Here is a 22,612-nt window from a genome sequence, read left to right as displayed (position 1 = left end):
CATTGTTTCAACAAACATGTTTTCTTTCTATAGTTTACTTGAAAAGGAAAAAAAAACGTCACGTACTCTATTTAATAATTCAATCTGAAATTGTGTTTTATGGCAAAAAGAAAGAAAAATTATGAAAGGAAAACGTGTTTGGCTCTCTGAGAATATTTCATGAAATTGAATGTCATTTAAACGTAAAAGACGTGGCAATCAATGTGTTAATTTCGCGTACGTTTTTTTTCCTTTTTTTAAATTCTTTGTCCTTTTATTCGCTCGAATAACACGGTAGCGGACTGTAAGGGCGGCGAGGATGGCAGTATGGATTCGGTGGCGAGGGTGGCTGCGGCAATGGTGTCGGAAGTATAGGGGGTAGCAAAAGCCGGGGGCAACAAGGTCCAGGTGTTATTGGACAACATCGAGGTGGCGGAACGCAAGGAGGCCTTCGGGGTGGAATCTCGCAAGAAATTTCTTCAATTCTCGGGGGCAAAATTATACTGTGCGACGGCGATGATGAAACGCTTGCACATTTGCTATAAATATACAACACTTTGAAACTAGAATGGCTAATCGCCGGAAATTAACGATCAAGCGTTTCTCTTCTATCGCGTATTACGAAGCACGCGATAATTTGGAACGTTGAGAATTATTGGGATTTCCTAAATTAAATTGCACGTACCAATTGTCAATAGCACATATTAGATATTTCAGCTCTTCCATGCCGTTCCAGCATGGCTCCGATTTTTTCTTGCAAGATGTATCCCTTATTTTTATCGACATTTTATTTTATCTTTGTTTTATCTTTATATGTATATTTTGTTCTTTTTACTTCAACTAAATTTAATTGTAATTGTATTTCACTTTTAATTACATTGCGAGCCAAATCTTTATGACAGATAATTTCGTCGATATAAAACTGCACTTTTAATTAAACAAAAAAATGATATATTGCGTTTGACGTATGCATTATATAGAGGTATGAAATGGTAAACGTAATGGCTATGTAACTGTCGCGAAAATTATGCAATTAATTCCATATATGCCATACGAAAATAATAAATAAATAATAAAATATAAAATAAATTACAAATATTCACCGTATATTTGTTCCGCTTTGATGCTTCGCTGCCTGCTTGGCTCTTCTCATGTTCTTTCATTTTTGCTTCTTCATGAATTCTCATTTACGAAACAGGTCATCATACGATCCCATATATACCAATTCCAAAAATATGATGTGTATCTCTTGCGGCACTTCTACGATGTTGAAACTAATTAAGGTCCAATCTCTCGCGCAAATACGATTATCAGTGAAATATTTCTTTTTATTAATAGATATAAATAAAAAAAACTCGCTATTTCATTTTATACATGTATTGTACATCAATATGTACATTATACATGTATGAGTTTTTTAATTCTTTCTAATTTTTCTTATTATTCTTTAATTAAGCTATGTCTTGTTTCTATTTTTTCTTTTGCAAGAAAATATTAACATTATGTCTCATAACAATGTGTGTGTGTGTATATATATATATATATATATATATATATATATATATATATATATATATATTATATATAAGTATATGAGTTTACATAATGTGTAAATGTATGTGAGTGTCCGCAATGTAATGAGCTCGGGTCCGTGAGTTTGTTAAGCCCAAATGACCGTGCGGATTAGTCTTTCCTGCGGAAGTAAATGAAATTAAATGCTTAGTTGAATATGCAATAATTATATACGAGCAATTTGGTCAAACACACTATCTTCGACTCATTTTATAACGTAGTATCTTGGAAAATTGTTTAATGACAGCGTATTAATTTTCAGCACATTCAAAGTTCAAAGTTATTAGCAACGTGCAATATTGCGTACCTTTTTTAAATGCAATTATGTTTTCTTTACGTCAATCGATTGATGTCACTATTTTATGCATAAAAGTATTAAAGCAAGACCATCAAAAAATGTATATTTTATGATATAAAATATTTTATATTTTCTATATCAAAATATAATCAAAGTGAAATACCCCAAACATCTCGCTATTTAAAAAATTGAACATTAAAAAAGTGATTAACATATTAATTAAATATTACCTTAGGCAAAAAATTCGCCACAAATAGTTATATAATATAATATATAATAATGCATTAAAATACCATAAATGATTAAAACATTTGTGGTACCCAGTATACATTATTACTGAATGAAGTCATTACTGAAATGCGAGATACACGTGATGTGAACGTTATAGTTGTTATTTACATTTTTTTACAGACTATATTATGAAGATTTCATATAATTTTTATATTGTAAAATATATTTTTCCGATTTGGCAGAGTAATTTTATAAAGCAAAATTATGGCATTACCTGGAAACGTCAGTGCTTATCAGAAATTAATGTTGAAGATCGCTTCGGTCTTACCCGAGAGATTCCGCGCCGCGTTTTTGCATCCTGCAGGTATGGTCTTGTCTAATTAAAACGTCTCTGAAAAAGAGATCGCTAAATTCACCAAAAAATGTTTTACAAAAAACGTTTTATCAGGTCCGACCACTGTATTTTTTTGGGCGCCAACGTTTAAGTGGGGCCTGGTTATAGCAGGTATAGGGGATGTCAAACGCCTCGCGGATACAATTTCTCTCAGCCAAACCGCGAGTCTTATGGTTACGGGTGCTATATGGTCTAGGTATATAAATATCTCTCGTTTGAGATTCACTATACAAGGTTGATTGATGATTTATTTGAATTCGCACAATTCCAGATACTCACTGGTAATCATACCAAAGAATTACAATTTGTTCAGCGTTAATTTATTCACCTGCGCTACGGGAGCATATAACTTCATCAGAGGATTGGCATATCAAATGGCGCAGAAGTAAATGGACACCAACATATGTCGTGAAATGATTGAGAAAGGGAGTGATTTTTATACAAATGTATCTCGATTTTTATTATATAAAATTATTTAACAGTCACGCTAACTATTCGTATGTCATCGTAAGGCTTATCAGTTTTAGGATTTGTCTTCACTTGGCTGATATTTTGCACGACCTCCATTCCTTTGTGAACTCGACCGAATACGGTATGTTTGTTATCTAACCAGGGCTAAAAAACGAATGAGATATTTGTGTTAAATAAAATCTCGCAAACATATCATAATCAATTTCTGAGAAACCTTACAAAGTATTATCTACCGTACAAAGAATTTATACTCACTGTCGGTGTCAATGTAATGAAAAACTGGCTACCGTTCGTATTTGGCCCTGCATTTGCCATGCTCAGAGTATACGGCCTGTCGTGCTTCAGATTCGGCTTGAATTCGTCGTCGAACTCGCCTCCCCATATGCTCTCACCGCCGGTACCAGTGCCAGTAGGATCTCCCGTTTGTATCATGAAACCTTTGATAACTCTATGAAATATGTGACCATTGAAATAGCCATTCTTCGCGTGCACGCAGAAGTTTTCCACCGTCCTGGGGACGTCTTTGCCGAAGAGATTTACGTGGATGTCACCGAGCGCCGTGTGAATTATCGCCGTGTCGTATATCTTTTGCATGTTTGTGGCCTCTGTAGAAGATATGATGTCCTCCTTAGAGGGCTTTTCGTTGAATACGTCGCGGTCGCATTCCTGACTCTTTGTATCCTCCGGCTCTCGTCTCGTGAACATGTAGAACCGATTTTTTTTGTGCGCCGTGCAAAACAACGTTGGATCTGGCCGATTCAGCTCCATCGTGGGATTCTCGGACGCCTCCATCTCAACGGTCAACGCGGCAGTAGTCTTCCTCGCTTTTCCCTATATTGAATTATTGAATAATATATTTGAGTATTTTTAATATTGTGTACAGATGTATTTTTTTAATCATCAGACTTTTATTGAATACCTGGAATAATGCCAGCCGCATTGGTCGTATGTTCTCCGGCTTTCCCATGATTTTAATACAACGATTTGTGTAAAGATTCACCATTTTGACACCCAGCATAGTAGGATATAGAATAATATAACCAGACTCATCAAAAATAATATTTCCCAAATTTGTTTCAGTTTTATCCAGTTCTTTCTCGACTGCCATTCTGTAATAATAATAGAAATTAATATAAAAATACTTATTTGCTAAAGAAATTAGAACCAATTCATATAAAATGCAATTGTTCCACCTGCGTCCAAATTCCATGTTTGGAAGTTGCTGTACGGTTTGCTGCAATTCGCTAAATCTCTGCAGCGTCTCGTCAAATATTCTGTATAGTTTGCCCGTCCGGAAATTAAAAACCCTCACTTTTCTATCTCCACTGAGAGACGCGAACCGTTTACCATCTGGTGATATCGCCAAACCGCATGGGTAAGTCTTATTTTTGGCGAATTCAAACAGATCGGTATCCAACTTTGATTCGAACGATGTACATTTGGGAAACTTGTATTCCGTTTTCGGACCTGTCCAGTACTCTAATATTCCAGCTCTATCAACGGAGATGCACGTCTCGTACACTGGATTATACTGTAAAAAAAAAAAGATGCGTTACCCTCTTCTAATTTTACCAAAATCTCGGCATTCCTTTCTGCGCATCTTCCATTATAGCCTGACTTACTTTCATAATGACGACAGGTTTAGTGTGCAGCTTCTCGAACACGTGTAAAGGTGTACTTGTTCCCTGGCCATCATAGATATATATCTTGTTGGATTCTTGCGAAGACACTGCCACAGCGAATATTGCATCGCCAGCCGAGTAAACCCATTCGGCGCAAAGTGGCACAAAGTCCAACGTTATCATGTTTATCATATCTTAAATAACATACAGGATAGAATAAATTAAATATATTCTCTACGTATCTTAAATAAGAGTCACGCGTAAACTTTCTTACTTACCGAAATTAATAACGTCAAATATTTTAATAGTTCCTGTCAAGGTGTCTGTAATTTTATCGATTTTATCTATGCTGACTGAGCATACGTGAACACCGTTGCAGCTGGCAGACATTGAATGTATCGGCTTTAAGTGCGCTCGAAAGTGTTTTACAAATTCTATTAATTCCTCCTGCTTTTTCCAGAATTTTATATGTCCGTCGCAACTGGCGGTTATCACGAAATTCGACCTGTAACAATAAATTTAAATAATAAGCCTTTCAGAAAGAAAACTGCTGCACATTGTTGTAATTATTATTTCTAAAATACTAACTTTGTTACTAAAATATGAGTGATGACATCCCTATGCATGTAAGATTTCTCATAACATTCGCAGCATGGCAAATTATCTATGTAGACTTGTTCATACTCCAAGACTGTAAAATTATACAGAAAGTAATTAAAAAATGTATGTAATTCCTTAGAGTGACGTAGATCTTTTTATTTATCAAAAAATATCAAGCGGGACAATAGAAAAATCAAAATTTCAAAAAATTAAACCCCCCATGGAATAGGTAAACATTACATTTACATTCATTCGTATCAAGCAATTGGAAAGAAATTACATCGTATGTGCGATAAGTAAGAAGGTAAAAAGTAAGATAATAGATACATGAATTTCAATTAGCATTTATTGACGGGAAATTAAATGAAAACAGCCTTGGTTAGGTTAGTTAACCTCGTTGCTTCTTTTGCGGCGCAGCTTCCGAAGGTAGCGGTCCGATCCAACCATCTTCTGTGTCACTGCCTTCGTGCTCACGTTTTTCACTCATTATTAGATAATATATTATCAATTTTAATGAATACAAATATACATTTTTTTAGGTCCGTACTCAGAACGCGCTTACAACGATGTTAGCGCGAGATGTTATGGATGGCTCTCCGCTCCTGGCTTCTGCACCTGCACACAGGACGCGGCACCGCGGCAGCTCGACAATGCGGCAACGCGGTGACCAATCACCATCTATCTTTCCGTATATATACTACTTTATTCAGAAATGTTTACGTTACAGCGACGAGCTACTGCTCACCACAGATGATGCTGCTCACAGTTGAGTCACAAGCCACAACTGGGTTGAGTTCTTCGCTTTTAGCTGCACCTTGTTAAAAAGGCGGGAAATAAGAAAGAAGATATTTAATGACTGAAGATAAATAAGTTAAGATATTTAACTGTGGTATACGAGAAATATATGAAATATCTTTATCATTACACTTTTGGAGATAGCAAAAGCATCAACAAAGCAACTGCATCCAGAGAATTTTATTGATAATTACTTACAATATTTATACTTAATTGAATATGTCTATGTTATAATTAGAGTGTTAATTATTGTGAATACAATTGTTACAATAATTACAGTATAATAATAAAAACGCAAGAAAGATATATATTTCTTGTTACAAATCTATGCTATAGATATATATTATAGAAATTATAGATTTTGTTTACTATTCGCATGTATTGAATTTTTAATAGATTTAAAAAAATCTGTTTTAATCTTTGTGAAATATGTACAAATGTAGAAACATGTGAATTTAATCAACATAACAATTTATAACGGTAAAATATAATAAGTTCTTAATCGTTAAAAAATATTTAAACTCGGAGAAATTTGTAACAAATAAATAATTATTTTAAATTGTTTCCATTTGTTATATATGACATCATAATCAAAGATCACACAATATATGATTAACAAATAGTAACTATATACTAACTATAACCAACTACAAATTCAGTATTTTTATAGTGAATTAAGACAATTTTATATATAATACAGGTATAATATAAGGGATTACAAACTATTCAATGTTGATAAGTTTAATTTTCAATGCATAGAAAAATCTTGTAGTATTAATTAAAATTCCATTATTTCTAGTAAACAAAGAAAATATAATAATACTATTCATATATGTCTATAGTATTAAATTTTTAATTTTATCGTGGATATATTAATATCCATAATAATAATCTCTCACTGGCACTGGTGTCGGTGTCCATTTTGCAAAACTTGACTTGTTTATCAAGTCAATAGTAAGATTTTGCGGTAAACTTTCAAAATATTTAACATTCAGATGTGCTAATGGATTCATCGGTAGATATATTTTTATTAATGACAACGTATTGGTAAGCGACAAAGACTCCAGTAAAGTAAATTGATTATCGCTCAAATCCAAATATTCTAAAGATACGAGAGATTCTGCCCATCCTTCTGGCAGAAAACTTAACATATTCCTCGACAGATCTAATTTCATTAGGACAGAAAGATTAGCGAATACTTCAACATCGATCTCATTAATTTTATTCCCTCCTAACACCAATGTCGTCAGTTTCGGCATTTGCATGAAGTCATTTGACATTAATTTTGTTATGTTATTGTAATTAATATACAAAATGCTAACTCCTATTTCATTTGAGATTTGCGGAACATTTTCAAGTTTGTTTTGGCTTAGATCGAGCGTCTTTAAGTATTGCAAATTTGCAAATGTCTCCGGATGTAAATAAATTATGTCATTAACGGCCAAGTTTAGGTAGACTAATTTGTTGTTATCTTGAAAAGCGTTCGGTTCAATGCTCTTAATACGATTTGTGGAAACGGAAAGATAGAGTAGATCCTTCAGACCAGCCATCGATAGGTTCGGTTTAAACCAATTGCTAATGTAATCGAAATTATTGTTATCCAAGTTCAGTGCTAACAATTTGTCCGCTATGTTCCACTCGAAGGATTCAAGTTTATTGTTATGCAGATCAAGAAAGTATAAACTATTCGGCAGCAATTTTAAGAAATTGGTCTCTTGTAAGTTGTTTTCAGAAAGATCCAGGATCTCTAACTTGGGAAATGGGATTTTTTGTGTAATTGTCGAAACCGTTGTATAAGCAGAAAGGGCTTCAGAAAATGGGGTTTCCGGAGAAAAATGCAGATCGTAGATAAAATTTTGACGAAGAGATAACATTTCTAAGTTAGGATATTCGCCGAAAATCTGAACTTCAGATTGATCATACCTGACTGCATTATTCACAATGAGAATTTGTAAGTTATAATGACCTCCGAAGTTAAGAAGTTTTGACACCCTGTCAAATCTGTTGTTAGAAAGAAACAAGTGTGTTAAATTTGGAAGTTTGTTAAAAGCGCCTCTTTCAATGTTCTCAATATGATTTTTCTCAAGATTGAGACAAGTAATTATAGGACTGCTGATAAAATCCTTGTTGATATTAGAGATTGCTGCATTAAAGTCCAAAGAATTTACTTCATTTTCACACGAAAGTAGAGATAACTTGTCCGTGAGATTTGGAAAATTTACGGCATCGCTGACTATAAATGATTTGATGTTTTGTATTGATGTAGACTGTATTGGTGTAGACCAGCAAATGAATATGATAATAGTGAAGCCAAACTTCATGATGGCCAATTTCTGTAAATATAGTAGAAAACGGCTGTTTCAAAATTATAACAAAAGAATGACTTGTGATTTAAATGTAACAGTTATATAATAAATTAAATTGTTCTAATTAACACTCACACACACAATAAAAATAATTTTTTCTTATGTGAAATGTGAAATATGAAATTTTATATAATTTACTGTAAAATTTCTTTTAAAATATCAAATGTGACCTACCATTTTTTAGAATATTCTCTCCAAAAGATGCAAACTTTAAATTATTTTTGGTGTACCTTCCGCAAGAACTGTATTTCGAACACTGGACTGGAACGAACAGTTATGCTGTAACTTAACTAAGAATAGTGGGATAGAAGTTGATATACATAAATTTGCTGACTTTATAAATTTAGAAACTGGAAATACCAAAATAACATTGCGTCATATTAGTCTGATTTCTTTTGAGAAAAGGTTATGCAGTGTATCGCAAAAAAGAAAAACTTAAGTTAAAATTATGATTGATGACCGCAGCAAGTTTTAAGTAAGATGATGAATAAATTAATCATAATATGTATATATTCTGTAAAACAATTTTTTGTCATTTTTTTCTTTATAAACTTATTATTTTTCTGTATTGCGTGTTATACAAAGAAAGAATCATTCTTAGATAATTAATAATATACATATATAATATGTGGCGATAAAATATTTAAATAAAAAAAAACTTTAAATAAAAGTTGAGAGATGTTTAAATTAAATAATATATATGTATAAAAATAATATATAAGTTGTGGTATGACGCTATTTTCAATGGTCCACAATGAGGATAACTTCGTCATTTTTAATAAAAAGATTCAATCCATTTCCAACACAAAATTTGCAACTACGTTGAAAACAATTAAGATATGTATTTTACATAAACCAAAAATCTCTTTAATTAAATAAGAAATTAATTAATGATTTATTTTTATTATATATTTATATTTTTTTACAGTTTATATATTATATAAAGATATAAAACACATATCTAAATAACTCACATATATTATTTAAGTAGACTGGAAAAATGTAAAATGAACAATTCAAGTGGATTATATCTTCTTTATGTTGCTAGATTTGATGCGCTATTATTAACTGTTTAATTTCTATGTTAAAAAAATTTCATCAATATATTAAAGAAATCAAATCAAGATTTCTTCTATTTTTATTAAGACTTGTGCAATATATTATTTTGTTAGAATGTGGCATTACGTTATATTATTTCAATTTGGTTCTTATCGCTGATGAAAGAAAATATCAATATGACGAAATACATTATCAGTAGTAAAAATAATGTTATTTTATTTAAAAATCTTTAAATATATATGTACCTATATATAAAATTCTACTGTACTAGATGTTAAATCTATAACTATGGTTGAATATACTATGGATAAATGGATTTAGGAATAAGCTATGGTTTTGATTAAAATTTAAATAATAATTTATGCAATATATGTAATTATAAATTAAAAATCTCTAGAACTTTAGACACATGTATTGCATTTGTCAAGTAATTTTTATTTAAGATAACATCAATATATATGAGCACATAAAATGGTAAAAGGTAACTTCATACTATTATATACTATCAGGAACACTATTACATATTGGATTTACATAAATGTGAAAAAGTGCTAATACTGGATAAATCAGTATATTATGGGAATATCTGGTATACGCAAAAAAAATAAATGCCAAATTTTATAATAAATATAAATTCGCATATCTTAACATTCATGTTAATTTAAGAATATCAGTGTGTATAATATATTTTTATAGTAAAAATAATTTTACATACAATACACAGAAATGTAATGAGATTACATACTGCTTAATATTGATAAGCTCAATTTCCGATGCTACATAGAAAAATTTTCCATTATTATTTCTAATTCCACTATTTCTAAGCGTTCTACAAGAGAAGAACACTTTTCTTATGTCTACAGTATTAAAACTTTAATTTCATTATTCATTTTTCTTTATAAATTTCCGATAAATTTATTGTAAACTTTGACATGTTTGTAAAGTTGATAACCAGATCTTGCGGTAAACTCTCAATATATCTAACATTCAGATATTTTAATGGAGTCCTTCTTAAAAATACTTCTACTAATGACCTCGGCGCATTTGTCAGCGATAAAGATTCTATTGAAGTGAATTGGTTATCACTTAAATCCATTACTCTCAGAGATACAAGAGATTTTGTCCATCCTTCTGGCAGAAAACTTAACTTATTCCTCGACAGATCTAATTCCCATAAAACAGAAAGATTAGCAAATGCTTCAACATCGATCTCATTAATCTGATTCTCTCCTAACCACAAATCCATCAATTTCGGCATTTGCGCGAAGGCATTTGACATTAATTTTGTTATGTAATTGTTATTAATATACAAAGAAGTGATTCCTATTTTATTTGAGATATTCGGAACATTCTCAAGTTCGTTTTGGCTTAGATCGAGCACCTTCAAGTATTGCAAATTTGCAAATGTGTTTCGATGTAAAGTTTTTATGTTATTTACGGACAAGTTCAGGTGAACTAATTTGTTGTTATCTTGAAAAGTGGTCGATTCGATGCTCGTAATGTTATTTGTGGAAACGGAAAAATAGTGTAGATCCTTTAAACCAACCACTGAGAGACACGGTTCAACTTGAAACTGCAGATTTTTAGTGCAATGGAAATTATTGTTATTCAAGTTCAATACGATCAATTTGTCCGCAATGTTCAAATCGAAGAATTCAAGCCCATTGTTGTGGAGATCAAGAAAGTATAAACTATTCGGCAGCAATTTTAAGAAATCGGTCCCTCGTATGTCGTTTTCAGAAAGATCCAGGATCTGTAACTTGGGAAATGGGATTTTTTGTGTAATTGTCGAAACCGTTGTATAAGCAGAAAGGGCTTCAGAAAATGGGGTTTTCTCTGGAAAAAAATGCAGATCGGAAATAGAATTTTGACGAAGAGATAACATTTCTAAGTTAGGATATTCGCCGAAAATTTGAACTTCAGATTGATCATACCTGACTGCATTATTCACAATGAGAATTTGTAAGTTATAATGACCTCCGAAGTTAAGAAGTTTTGACGGGTTGTCAAATCTGTTGTTAGAAAAAAACAAGTGTGTTAAATTTGGAAGTTTGTTAAAAGCGCCTCTTTTAATGTTCTCAATATTATTGTTCGTAAGGTTGAGGCAAGTAACTAAAGGGCTGCTGATGGAATCGATATTGGAGATTGATGCGCTGAAGTCCAAATAAGAATTCGGTTCATTTTCACACGAACGTCGAATCAAGTGGTTCACGGCCTCTGGAAACCATTCGGGATCGATTTTAGCGACGGCTTTTAATGCTGCTATAGTTGTATATCTGACATCCATTATTATAGACTGTGTTAGTGTGGAGCAGCAAATGAACATGATACTAGTAAAGACAAGCTTCATGATGGCCAATTTCTGTAAATATAGTAGAAAACGGCTGTTTCAGAATTATAACAAAAGAATGACTTGTGATTTAAATGTAATAGTTATAATAAATTAAATTAACACTCACTAAAAATACTTTTTCTTCTTATATGAAATATGTGTATAAAATTTATAATTCACTGTAAAATTTCTTTTAAAATATCAAATATGTGGCATACCATTTTTAGAATACTTTCTTCAAAAGATGCAAACTTTTGCGAAGTTATTTTTGGTGTACCTTCCGCAAGGACTGTATTTCGAACACTGGAACGAACAGTTATGCTGTAAAGTTAGTGTAACTCAACTCAGGAAATTGATACATAATTTCGCTGACCTTAGATTTAGATACCGAAAATACGATAATAACGCTTTGCGTTGCGTATATGGAAGTATCTGATTTCTTTTGAGTAAAGTTATGCAGTGTATCACATAGACGAACAAATAGAATTAAAATTATGATTAACGACCGTAGTAAGAGTTTTAAGTGAGATGTTAAATAAATTAATCAAATATGTATATAATCCGCAAAACAATTATTTGTCACTTTTTCTTTAAAACTTATTATTATTTTATATATATTACGCGTTATACAAAGAAAATCATTCTCTGATAATTAATAATATATGCGGTGATAAAATATTAAAGTGTGCAAATGCATCGATTGCAATTAAATCGAAACCAATATTTTTGAAAAATACTAAAATTGAATAAGAAATTCAAATAAAAATTGAGATGTTTGAAATAATATGCAAAAATAATAAACTCTGGGGGGCATAAAGCTATTTTTAATGGTTCACAACGAGGATCATTTTCGTTGTTTTTAATAAAAATATTAAATCTATTTCCAACACGAAATTTGCAGTTGTATTGAGAATAAGATATATATTTTACATATCCAATTATTTCTTTTTAATTAAATAATTAATGATTTATTATAATTTTTCAAATAGACCAAAAAAATGCAAAATAGACAGTTCAAATAAATTATATCTTTTTCATGTTGATAGATTTGATGCGCTTATATTGAGTTGCATATAAAAGAAAATATATATATTATACAATTAACAAATTTATTCGTTAGCAGCTTTTTATAATTCTTCGTCATAATTCGTAAGAAGAGACGCTAGTCACAATTATTAGCCGAAAGTAGTAACGACATAAGTTTATAAAATTATACAAGAACCTATTTGAACGCAAAAAATAATAATAATTAGAAAGTGAAAGGACTAATTACCGATGTTAAAGATGTTGCCGAGCCTATCTTGGTCTGAATAATTTATCCACGAACAATTTAAGGATATATGTTGACTAAATTATAAATCCAATTAGCTCTCGTCTTTTTCAACGACTCTTCTCTGGCACGGACTCGATTGAAATCCCACTTCTTTCTCTTTGGCTGTGTTCGGAGAGCGCGCTATCTGCGCTAATGTGTCGAATCAATCTATCCTTATTTTAATCTAATGAGCAATAAAGATAGTTCATAACCACGACCACTCTGTGTCGTAGACTAGAGTGTACGACTAAGAAGAAGAATAAAGATAGAATAACATAATAGTGCTGATAGCGCGCTTCCGGAAACCAGCCTTCGGTTTTCCCCCTCTTTGATTCTCCCCTCCTATCACGCTTTCTATCTTTATCTATCCTTCCAAGCTCCTAATTCATTACACGCTATTATTAACTATTCAATCTCTAAAATTGTATCGATATATTAAGATAATCAAATAAAAATTTCTTTCATCTTTATTAAAAAATAAATATTACTTGCGCAATATATTTGTAGGATATCTAATATCTGATGAATGTGTGAGCTCAGTTTTAAATTGCTAAGAAGGCTTTCTTCGAGCTGGCGTTTCGTCCGGATGTTTATATTATTGATATTTCTGATATCTCTTTATCCCTTATCAAAAGGAAGAGGAAAAGAAAAAAGATAAAGGGAGAAAGTATGATTAGAAGCATATCTTGAGAGAAGTGTGGCGTGATGGTTCTTATCGCTGATGAAAGAGAGAACATTAGTATAATGAGATACATTATTAGTAGTAAATAATGTAAAATTTTTTTACTTTAAAATCTTTAAATATATGTAATTTAGAAATAGACAATGTGTGTTTTTAGTTAAAATTTAAATAATAATTTACGCAACATGCAATTATAAATCAGAAATTACTGGACACATGTATTGCATTGGCCAAATAATTTTTATTTAAGATAACAATATGAGAACAAAGTAGTAAAAGGTAACTTCACTTTTAGTAGAAACAATCTGCTGCAATTTATATATTCAGAAATATATATTATATATATATATATATTATAAATAAAAGATGAAAGTTTAATTTTGACATTTACAATATCACAAGGATTAACAATATCAAATATCTTTAATTCATTTAAATCTGCCAAATTTACTGTTGAATCTGCTTTTTATATTTTGCAAGCTTTTAGACAGTCAAATTGTAATAACATCTAGTTTTAGAATATCTTTATCTTTTGACTTAATGCGGCAAAACTCGCATGTAAACAGTTTTCGATTATAGATACTGCTAATGGAATGCAGAAATGGCACATAGACCCATGCTTATTTTCGACTATACCGCCACGCACTTTTTATAGTTTCGTTCTAGTTTCTTTACACTTTGTTGAAAGCCGCGATGTCAACGCTTTGCACGTAATCCTCGAGTTCTTGAATCTGTTCTGTCAACCAATCTACCGACACTTTGTCGTCTTCCACGACGCACGAAATCTGTAGCTTGTGAATTCCAAAAGCGAGCGGCACAAGTTTAGCTATGAAAGAAGGATAGACCTTAACTATAGAGTTCGTACGTAATATTAACGACCGAAAAATATTATGGAAACTTACAAGCACCCCAGAGAAGACCGTCAGTCTCGATCTTCCGCACCGCCTTTTCCATTTCTTTCATGTCCGTCTCGTCGTCCCACGGTTTCACATCCAGGATGATACTTGATTTAGCTATCAAGACTGGTTCTGTAAGATACATGTCGATTAATAATGATAGATAACAAATTATAAATAATTGAGCTGCGTTACATACTTTTAGACTTCTTTGCAGCATATGCAGCAAGTCGTTCTTCCCTAATCTTGGCCGCCTCTGTATCCTCTCCCTATCAAATCAAATGTAGCAAGATGTTTCGTAAGCGATAGTTATAAAAATAGACGGATCTCATAATTCGCGAAAGAACACTATTATATATTGGATTTATATGAATGTGAAAAAAGTGCTAATATTTGATGAAACAGTATTATGGGAATATCTGGTGTATGTTAAAAAAACAAATGTCACAATTTTACATAAATATAAATTCGCATATCTTAACATTTATGTTAATTTAAGAATATCAGTGTGTAGTGTTTAGTTACTTCTGTGTCATACGAAATTAAACTTAAACATTCGCCTTAAGACAAAGAGACCAATTAATACCATTTCTACTGTCTTTGCTCACTTGCCTCTGAATCGGAACCAAACAGATCTATATCGTCATCGTCATCATCTTTTTCTTTGCTCTGCTTCTGCTCATACTCTGGTCCCTCAGGTTTCGCAGGACAAATTGCTATGTAAGGTACGCGTGCCTCGAGGCTTTCCAAACGTTCTTCCAAAGTTTCAACAGTTTTCACGCGATTCACCAATTTTTCAACAGTACTCTTCAGGTCCTGAATGACTATTCAAAAAGATTTTCAAGTCTTGATACATATTCGTTCGATTATGCTTGCTATTAATCTATAAAACTGTGTATCGATACAATAGCGGGAAATTATTGCAGTTTGATATTTCTTTTGCGTTATCTTACCTAATATATATTTTTGACTAACATATATTTTTATATTTACATAATGTTTTAAAAGAATAATCAAAAAAGTGTATAATAGCAATAGCTAAAACTCATAATTGTGTATTGTCAGATACATTTAATTCGTGCTAAAATTATTTTAGGTGCGACATATAACTACATAATTCATGGAATGAAATAAATTATTGATAATTAGCTTTATTTGCTGGCATGTGATATTTAAAACTATATGTACTATATACAATATATCTTAGCATCTATATATGAGCAGATATATTATATTTATAATATATCTAATACAAAAATATTTAATTAATAGAATTATAAACGAAAGAAATAAATGTAATAAATTATTAAATGTATTAAATTATTACCTGAATTTTTCATTACTTATTGCTGATAGTTTTCATATAGAAATTTTTGACACAGAAAACTAATATTTGCATGTATCATAATACTTGTAATAATTATAATAATCAATAATATGTAATATACATACTATTTCGGAGATCCTGATTTTCTTTTTCAAGTTTGACGACACGAGGTGTAACATCTTGATTTGTATGGGCAAGTGCTGCAAGATCATCCATCTGAAAAATATTATTTAATGTTCTAAAAGTTATACTTATTACTCTAGTACTGAGATAATTAGTTGGATAAAACACAATATGGTATAAATTTGATTGTTGGTCTTATTCAGATCCATGAAAATTCTAACATTCAATAAAGTATGTTTTTATAATTAACACATGAATGTATTAGTAATATTAATAATTTATTGTCAATAGTACGTCAATATACGACAGACATTTTCATGAGAATAAGGAAAGATATTTAATCGTTATCAATTTTACAAACGTAAAATCCTTTTTCATTTAATATTCATTTTTTATATTCGCAACATTAGTTTTATGTTCTAAAATGCCTAAGAAGCGATGAAAGGCGATGTGAGAATATACTTAAATAATAACGTTATATTAGTAAGCACATTGTGTGAAAATTATGTTATAAAGAGCGAGCTAAGAGAGTGCAGTACTCACACACTGTAAAGACTGTTTAATATGCTGCCGAGCCTTCGCAACCTCATTGGACAAACTTCCAGCAGCGGACAAGATTGGGCAAGTGGACTGTTGAGCTCCCTGCATCCACCGAGATTAAAAGTAAGCTCACACCCAGATTGATTATTCAAAACGAATACATGCCATATCTCCACTAAAGTTTACTTTGCATTAATAACATTAACAAAATCAAATATTAATTGAAGATCAGGATATACAGATATATGTATACAACAGAATATTAAAATGTTTCTTGGTTCTCTAAAGATTTCTCTCTTTCTTTTTAATAAAAATAACATAATTTCTAATAACGGTATTGATACAAGTAAGCATTACTCTTTTGTAGTAAAAATATTAATTATACGTTATTAATTTCATTAAACAAAGACATATATTTTTATTTTTATGAAAAATATAAATAAAAAAAAGCTACAATTATATAAATATTTTAAAACTATTATCGAATACCCATTTTTAGATATTTATTAAACAAACACACATGTGGAGATAGACATTACATATATTATAGCGGAAGTATTAAGAAGTGGAACAATACTATGCTTTTTTTTAATATAAAAATGCGGCAATGCGGGCAATGTGCCACAAAAATCAACAGTATTTACAAATTAAAGTAAGTACGTCTTTATTAGCATACGTTTTTATAGAGAAAGAAATGCGGGAAAACTTACTGAATTATTAACTATGAATAAACATGCAATTAAAAACTCATAGAATACACAAATACAAAAAAGAAAACAGAAAATTATTCCAAGCATTTCTATTTTTTAGCGATGTAAGTACTATTAAGCAAGCTGTTTAAGAGTTGGCAACGTTAGAAAGCTCAAAAGCATCTTTAAATAAAAAAAGTAAAATTTGTAATTTTATTCTATTGACAAAAGTGCTAGAATGATAGTTCATAATCAAATTAAAATAGACTTTAACCGCCTAGTAGTGTGTCACATTGTTTTGAGCCTTTCGACTCGCGAGACTCCTAGAGATATCATTGCCACCTTTGACTAGAGAGGATAGGGCCTTAGAGGCGTTCAGGCATAATCCCACGGATGGTAGCTTCGCACCACCGGCCGCTCGACCGAGTGCGTGAGCCAAATGTCCGAACCTGCGGTTCCTCTCGTACTGAGCAGAATTACTATCGCAATGACTGGTCATCAGTTAAGCCTTTTGCGAATACAACAGGCGCTTCTTTGTTATTTAAATAACCAAGAATGTGTAAATACATCACTAGCGATGATACATGCATATACCATGCATATTTATAGCAAGCAAAGAAATACACATGCATATTGTTACAGTAAAGCTGTCAGTACAAGACGAAAGTAAAATGGAACAAAGAAACAGATGCCATTCTTTTAATTGCAAAACGTAACAGACGCGCTTTTCTGCGACAGTACAATGAAATAAAATTAACGTAAAGTCAACTGAAAATACAATTCGTCTATATCGCGTCGAGATACAGAGATACCGAACAGTAACCCACAGATTGCATTGAAGCATATACCTGATCGGGCAATTGTTCTTTATTCCTCGCGAATGGCACTGCAGTTTCTTTATTTCCCCCGACATCGTTTCCTCCACTTCCCCTATTTTTATTTTTCGTATCTTCCTTATTCCTTTTCTCTTTAGCCTCTTTCGCGTTATACTTCTTAGATTTCTCGTTCAGAGAAGCATTCTCCTTCTCCTTCGCGTTATCCCTCGCGCTATCGAATTTCTCGCTTGTCTTTGCATTTTCTTTATTCTGCATGTTGCACACGTCCGCGGCATCTTTATTGACTTTTGCGTTTCTTCCTTGGCATTTGGAATGTTTCATATTCGATTCATTCGACTCATGAGCTAGCTTGTTGTCTTTAGACTTTTCAGCCTTCGATTTCAATGCATTAGTATTGATTAGATCTTGGCACTTGTCAGATATAGAATTGTCAGACTTAAGCGTGCAGCCTCCCGCAATCTTACGAGACACCACCTTGAAACATGGTCCAAGCTATGCAAATATAGATCAACGTCTTCCAAATAACGCAAGAAGCAAAAACAAAATCATTTCTTTTGTGCAACTGATACATACACAACTGCTACTCGACATATATTATAATTAAACACGTTCATGTAATCATGTAGTGTTTAAATGTGTTGAAATATAAGTATTAGATGTATAATTGCTTGAATTATCGAGAGATATGAAAGAAACGTGACTTACGATGTTAAAAAGACCACAATACTATTTTATTAGTTTATTTTAAAAAATATAGAAATAAGTTTGAGATAAACTGAGAAAAAATTTTACATTTCTCACTGCACACAAAATTTCTACCGACACCTTGTGAAGTATGAAGAGAGAAAGAGAGCAAAGGTAATTTTGTTATCACCAGATATTCCCGCGTATGTGTGTTAGAAATGTTAGTAAGTTATACAGTAACACAAACATGATGCATACACAAACATAGGAAAATGACAAACGCGCACTAGCTATGGATGCTATGATTAGGACTAGTAATAATCCACTTGATGAATTATGAATGTACTTTCTCAAAGGAAAGATTAAAAAAAACAAAACTTGATGTGTTATATACTTAATATTCATGATTATTGAAGGTAAATGATTTACCCAATGATCAATGTTTAAACATTTTTACTCTATCCCATTCCCTGCCGACAACTCTCTTTATTTATTGAGCAGTGGATGATCGCACCAATAACAACAATTCCTTACCTTGTTCATTTTCTCATAATACTGCCGTTCTGCTCTGTCGTAGGTTGGCTTATCGAACCATACCTTTTCTTTAGTTAGCGCAATGCTTGCCATTGTAGGAGTTGTCATCTCTTTTTCGGTACTTTACTTTTATGAAGCAAAAATACTATGAATTTCTGCAAACAAGATAAGAGAAGCAAGATATAAAAAAAAAGGTTCAATTTGCATGCGGTATAGTAAATAAGGTTCTTCAAATTACTCCTCTCATACCGCGTTCAAGACTCAGTTTAAGAATAAGGATATCATTAATTAGCATAACATTCATTATATTTTATTGTATAAAAATACAAACTTTTATATGTAATATAATATAACAGTAACGTATCTGTTAACGGCACGTAATTATAAAAGCTTAATACAATTAGAGAATCAAAATTAGCAAAAATTGAGAACAAATTATCTATTAACTTAAGAGAGAATTATCATCATCATTATTATTAGATACCTAGCGGTTTACCTTTAACTTCGCGCTTAAGAATTTAACATGTATTTTTAATAATTTTAAACTGCATCGCCCCTTTCTTTTTTAATTTTATTTTTAATTTCACGTAGCAAATGAAATACTCTGTATTTTGCATCTTCTGGACATACACAAGGATATATATCCTCTGGTTCAAAGTATCGTATAAATTCCTCAAGTTCGTGACAAGAAGCATGCGTGGAGTAACACACATTAAACGTTCTGTCCCTAGTACAATCCCATTCTCCAACTACATTCGTAACCTTGCCCCTCCATTTCATTACTGACGGTACAACAATTAATATATCCTTCTCGAGGATATCGGTACGACATTTCAAACCGTTCAGGTTTAGAACGTCTAGTTTCCCCATACATGCATGTATACGCGTAGCGAATGGATTATTTGTAATGTGATTATCCAAGCCCACGATACGACGATAGCTCTCGTGTACGTAGTCCATAACGTGAATAGGTAAGTTTAAAAATTCTGACAGCCTCTTGTAGATAAACTCAGAACCATATGTAGCGGAACATTCCAGAACAACAACATTCCTTGGGCTTTTATCTAGCCATTCCTTCACAACTTCACGCATAACATTTATACTGTCTTCTCTTGTCGGGAAAAAGGCAAAATCGCGATCCAAAAATGTTGTGTCTAAGTACATCTTGGCAAGCTTCTTTGGATAGCTATTATTGAAATCTTCGCGATGCAGCGGTTTTAGTTTTTCGTAATCTTTTGGATTGATTCTAAAATCTCCAGTATATAATATTAATTTGCCCATTTTTTCAAAAAGAAACATCACAGAGCCGGGACAATGTCCAGCAGAAATAAATGTTACATAAAGAACAGTCTTTTCATCGTCACCTACGCTTTTATACTCAATTTCAATTTTTTTATAATTTTTATTTTTTACAGCAATGTCCTTCACGCAGGTTTCTGTATTATCATACTTAGTTTCTAAGAATACTTTACTGATAGGACTACAATAAAGGTACTTTTTATGCTGTCTTAAATGTTCAAAAAATGCATAGTTCAAGCCTTTCATATGATCAGTGTGACAATGGCTAAGAAAATATGCAGAGGATTTCAAGTTTTCTCCATCAAAATGATCCACCGAGATGCCTGGTATCTCCTCGATAAGCCCAAGGAACGTTGACATTCTGATGCATAAAATGTTCCTGTAATGAAGAATCCAGATATCAATCAAGCTGACGGAAGCACGTTTAATGCGTAATAAGGTAATAACAACATGGAGTGACAAACCATTAAGAATAAATAAATCATTTAATTGAAAGCTGAGGATTTGTATTTAGAAAATCTTTTTTAAAACACTTAATTAACATTTAGCTCGCACAAACAAAGATGTTCTAAATGACACAACAGATGAAAATCTGATTATATTTGCGAACACAATTGTGCCTACCAACTCTATCTAAGCAAATATATCCTTTGTGTTATCAAACGTTATTGAATATCACACAAAGATCATAATTTTGTAAAATATTTAAGATTTAGTTGAAATTAAATAATGCACGACGTATATATTACATAAATACATAAATTATCTTTGGTTAATAAGAAATGGGCAAAATTTAACGTCAAATTATGCCGTAGTTATCGAGAACCAAGGTCGCAACAATTCGACCTCGATGAAATGCTCTTCCCACCTTTTGCCAATACAACCGAAGCTTGGAGCAAAAAACCAGAGTAAAAATAATTAAACAGATGTTGTAAAGTTACACCCAATTATAAAATATTTTACTATATAGATGTTATGTATGTTAATTAATATCTAAAATATATAAGATACACATATTTTATAGATTAGATATTTGAAGGTTAAGTGCTTCGTTCACCTTGATACCAGGATACCTACTTCACAAAATCTGAAATAATTGTATAAAAGAATGTTTGAATTTCTATTCTACATTCGTTAATACAACCAGGTTATCGAATCGTCTACCGAATACGGAGATCTTGAAAAATCGCCGAATTAGATGCTTGCGCACGTATGTACATACACGTTCACTCGTCTTTAATTGAAATAGCTGATGGATATTATTATATTGTAAGACTCGACGGACCGATCTTCCCTCGAAATTTCATTGAGATATATACGTGCAGCGTATCTCACCCCCGATCTACCATCAGTATCGATCGGCGAGTTCGCACGCATTCGCAAATTTTTCGGAATGATTCAGCCAGATGGTATATACGTAAGCGAGAATCGAGGGAGAATCGGTTCCGCGTAATTATTCTGTCAAAGATATACCTCGAGCCGCGTGCCGCGTCCAAATACCAAAATTGGCTCCAATAATCGTTCCAAAATCGTGGCCAAAATTGCAGTAGTATGGAGGAAACGTGCAAAGGTACGAGGATACCAGATTCCAGACAATACGACTTTCCTGCAATTCCTGCTTTCCTCTCCTTCCACCACGTGCAGCAAATTTCTCTATTGGATACCAAGAGCGTTCTGAAACTCACCAGGAAAGATTCACGGCTTGGTTGGCTTATATTTCTACGTGCTTTCTATCATGGGAGGAGCCATATGTTCCTTCTCGCATCTCGGACCTTTTGATTGGCCGCGTTCAGCAGACACAACTGTTAAGTTCGTCTTATCAACACTCTGCGTTGATTGGTCGGTTCTAAAAGCAAGAGCCAATCACGTTCGATTGCTACTGAGCGGTTTGTTCCGCTGAATGCGCCTTGACTACTGCGCATCCTTGGACTTGCCACTTGCTATATACGTCTTCTTTACATCATGATCGGA

The 22,612-nt window shown here is 32.2% G+C and overlaps 3 protein-coding genes across 9 annotated transcripts; all 3 read right to left on the bottom strand.

Annotated features, from left to right (window-relative positions):
- Positions 1 to 2,704: 2,704 nt before the first annotated feature.
- On the bottom strand, positions 2,705 to 5,971 carry LOC143900355 (peptidylprolyl isomerase domain and WD repeat-containing protein 1). Its single transcript, XM_077411600.1, has 8 exons — positions 5,561 to 5,971; positions 5,156 to 5,258; positions 4,846 to 5,072; positions 4,568 to 4,761; positions 4,139 to 4,476; positions 3,865 to 4,054; positions 3,201 to 3,776; positions 2,705 to 3,089 (listed from the first exon to the last, which is right to left on the bottom strand). Exons 1-8 carry the CDS (start codon positions 5,652 to 5,654, stop codon positions 2,946 to 2,948), a joined length of 1,866 nt encoding a protein of 621 aa, XP_077267726.1. The 5' UTR covers positions 5,655 to 5,971; the 3' UTR covers positions 2,705 to 2,945.
- A 552-nt stretch (positions 5,972 to 6,523) lies between these two features.
- Positions 6,524 to 11,464, bottom strand: LOC143900375 (podocan-like). Of its 2 annotated transcripts, XM_077411647.1 has the most exons (3): positions 11,322 to 11,464; positions 8,503 to 11,223; positions 8,255 to 8,295 (listed from the first exon to the last, which is right to left on the bottom strand). In XM_077411647.1, exons 1-2 carry the CDS (start codon positions 11,329 to 11,331, stop codon positions 10,274 to 10,276), a joined length of 960 nt encoding a protein of 319 aa, XP_077267773.1. In that variant the 5' UTR covers positions 11,332 to 11,464; the 3' UTR covers positions 8,255 to 8,295; positions 8,503 to 10,273. The 2 variants fall into 2 exon arrangements, with proteins under 2 accessions (XP_077267764.1, XP_077267773.1); XM_077411638.1 differs by lacking the exon at positions 11,322 to 11,464 and having other exon boundaries at positions 6,524 to 8,295; positions 8,503 to 8,660.
- Positions 11,465 to 11,939: 475 nt separating this feature from the next.
- Positions 11,940 to 22,467, bottom strand: LOC143900386 (elongation factor 1-delta-like). 6 transcript variants are annotated; one of them, XM_077411661.1, is made up of 10 exons: positions 22,115 to 22,303; positions 19,343 to 19,497; positions 18,137 to 18,616; positions 16,603 to 16,701; positions 16,062 to 16,152; positions 15,218 to 15,433; positions 14,809 to 14,874; positions 14,616 to 14,741; positions 12,993 to 14,539; positions 11,940 to 12,022 (listed from the first exon to the last, which is right to left on the bottom strand). In XM_077411661.1, exons 2-9 carry the CDS (start codon positions 19,448 to 19,450, stop codon positions 14,385 to 14,387), a joined length of 1,341 nt encoding a protein of 446 aa, XP_077267787.1. In that variant the 5' UTR covers positions 19,451 to 19,497; positions 22,115 to 22,303; the 3' UTR covers positions 11,940 to 12,022; positions 12,993 to 14,384. The 6 variants fall into 6 exon arrangements, with proteins under 6 accessions (XP_077267787.1, XP_077267804.1, XP_077267795.1 ...); XM_077411678.1 differs by having other exon boundaries at positions 18,137 to 18,598; XM_077411669.1 differs by lacking the exon at positions 22,115 to 22,303 and adding an exon at positions 21,864 to 22,004.
- Positions 22,468 to 22,612: the final 145 nt, after the last annotated feature.

The sequence above is a fragment of the Temnothorax americanus genome, unplaced genomic scaffold, assembly GCF_048541705.1.
Source record: "Temnothorax americanus isolate GAGA-0224 unplaced genomic scaffold, ASM4854170v1 Scaffold10, whole genome shotgun sequence".
Taxonomy (NCBI): Eukaryota; Metazoa; Arthropoda; class Insecta; order Hymenoptera; family Formicidae; genus Temnothorax; species Temnothorax americanus.
Note: the sequence above shows the minus strand (reverse complement) of the source record. Positions and strands in the feature narration are given on the sequence as shown.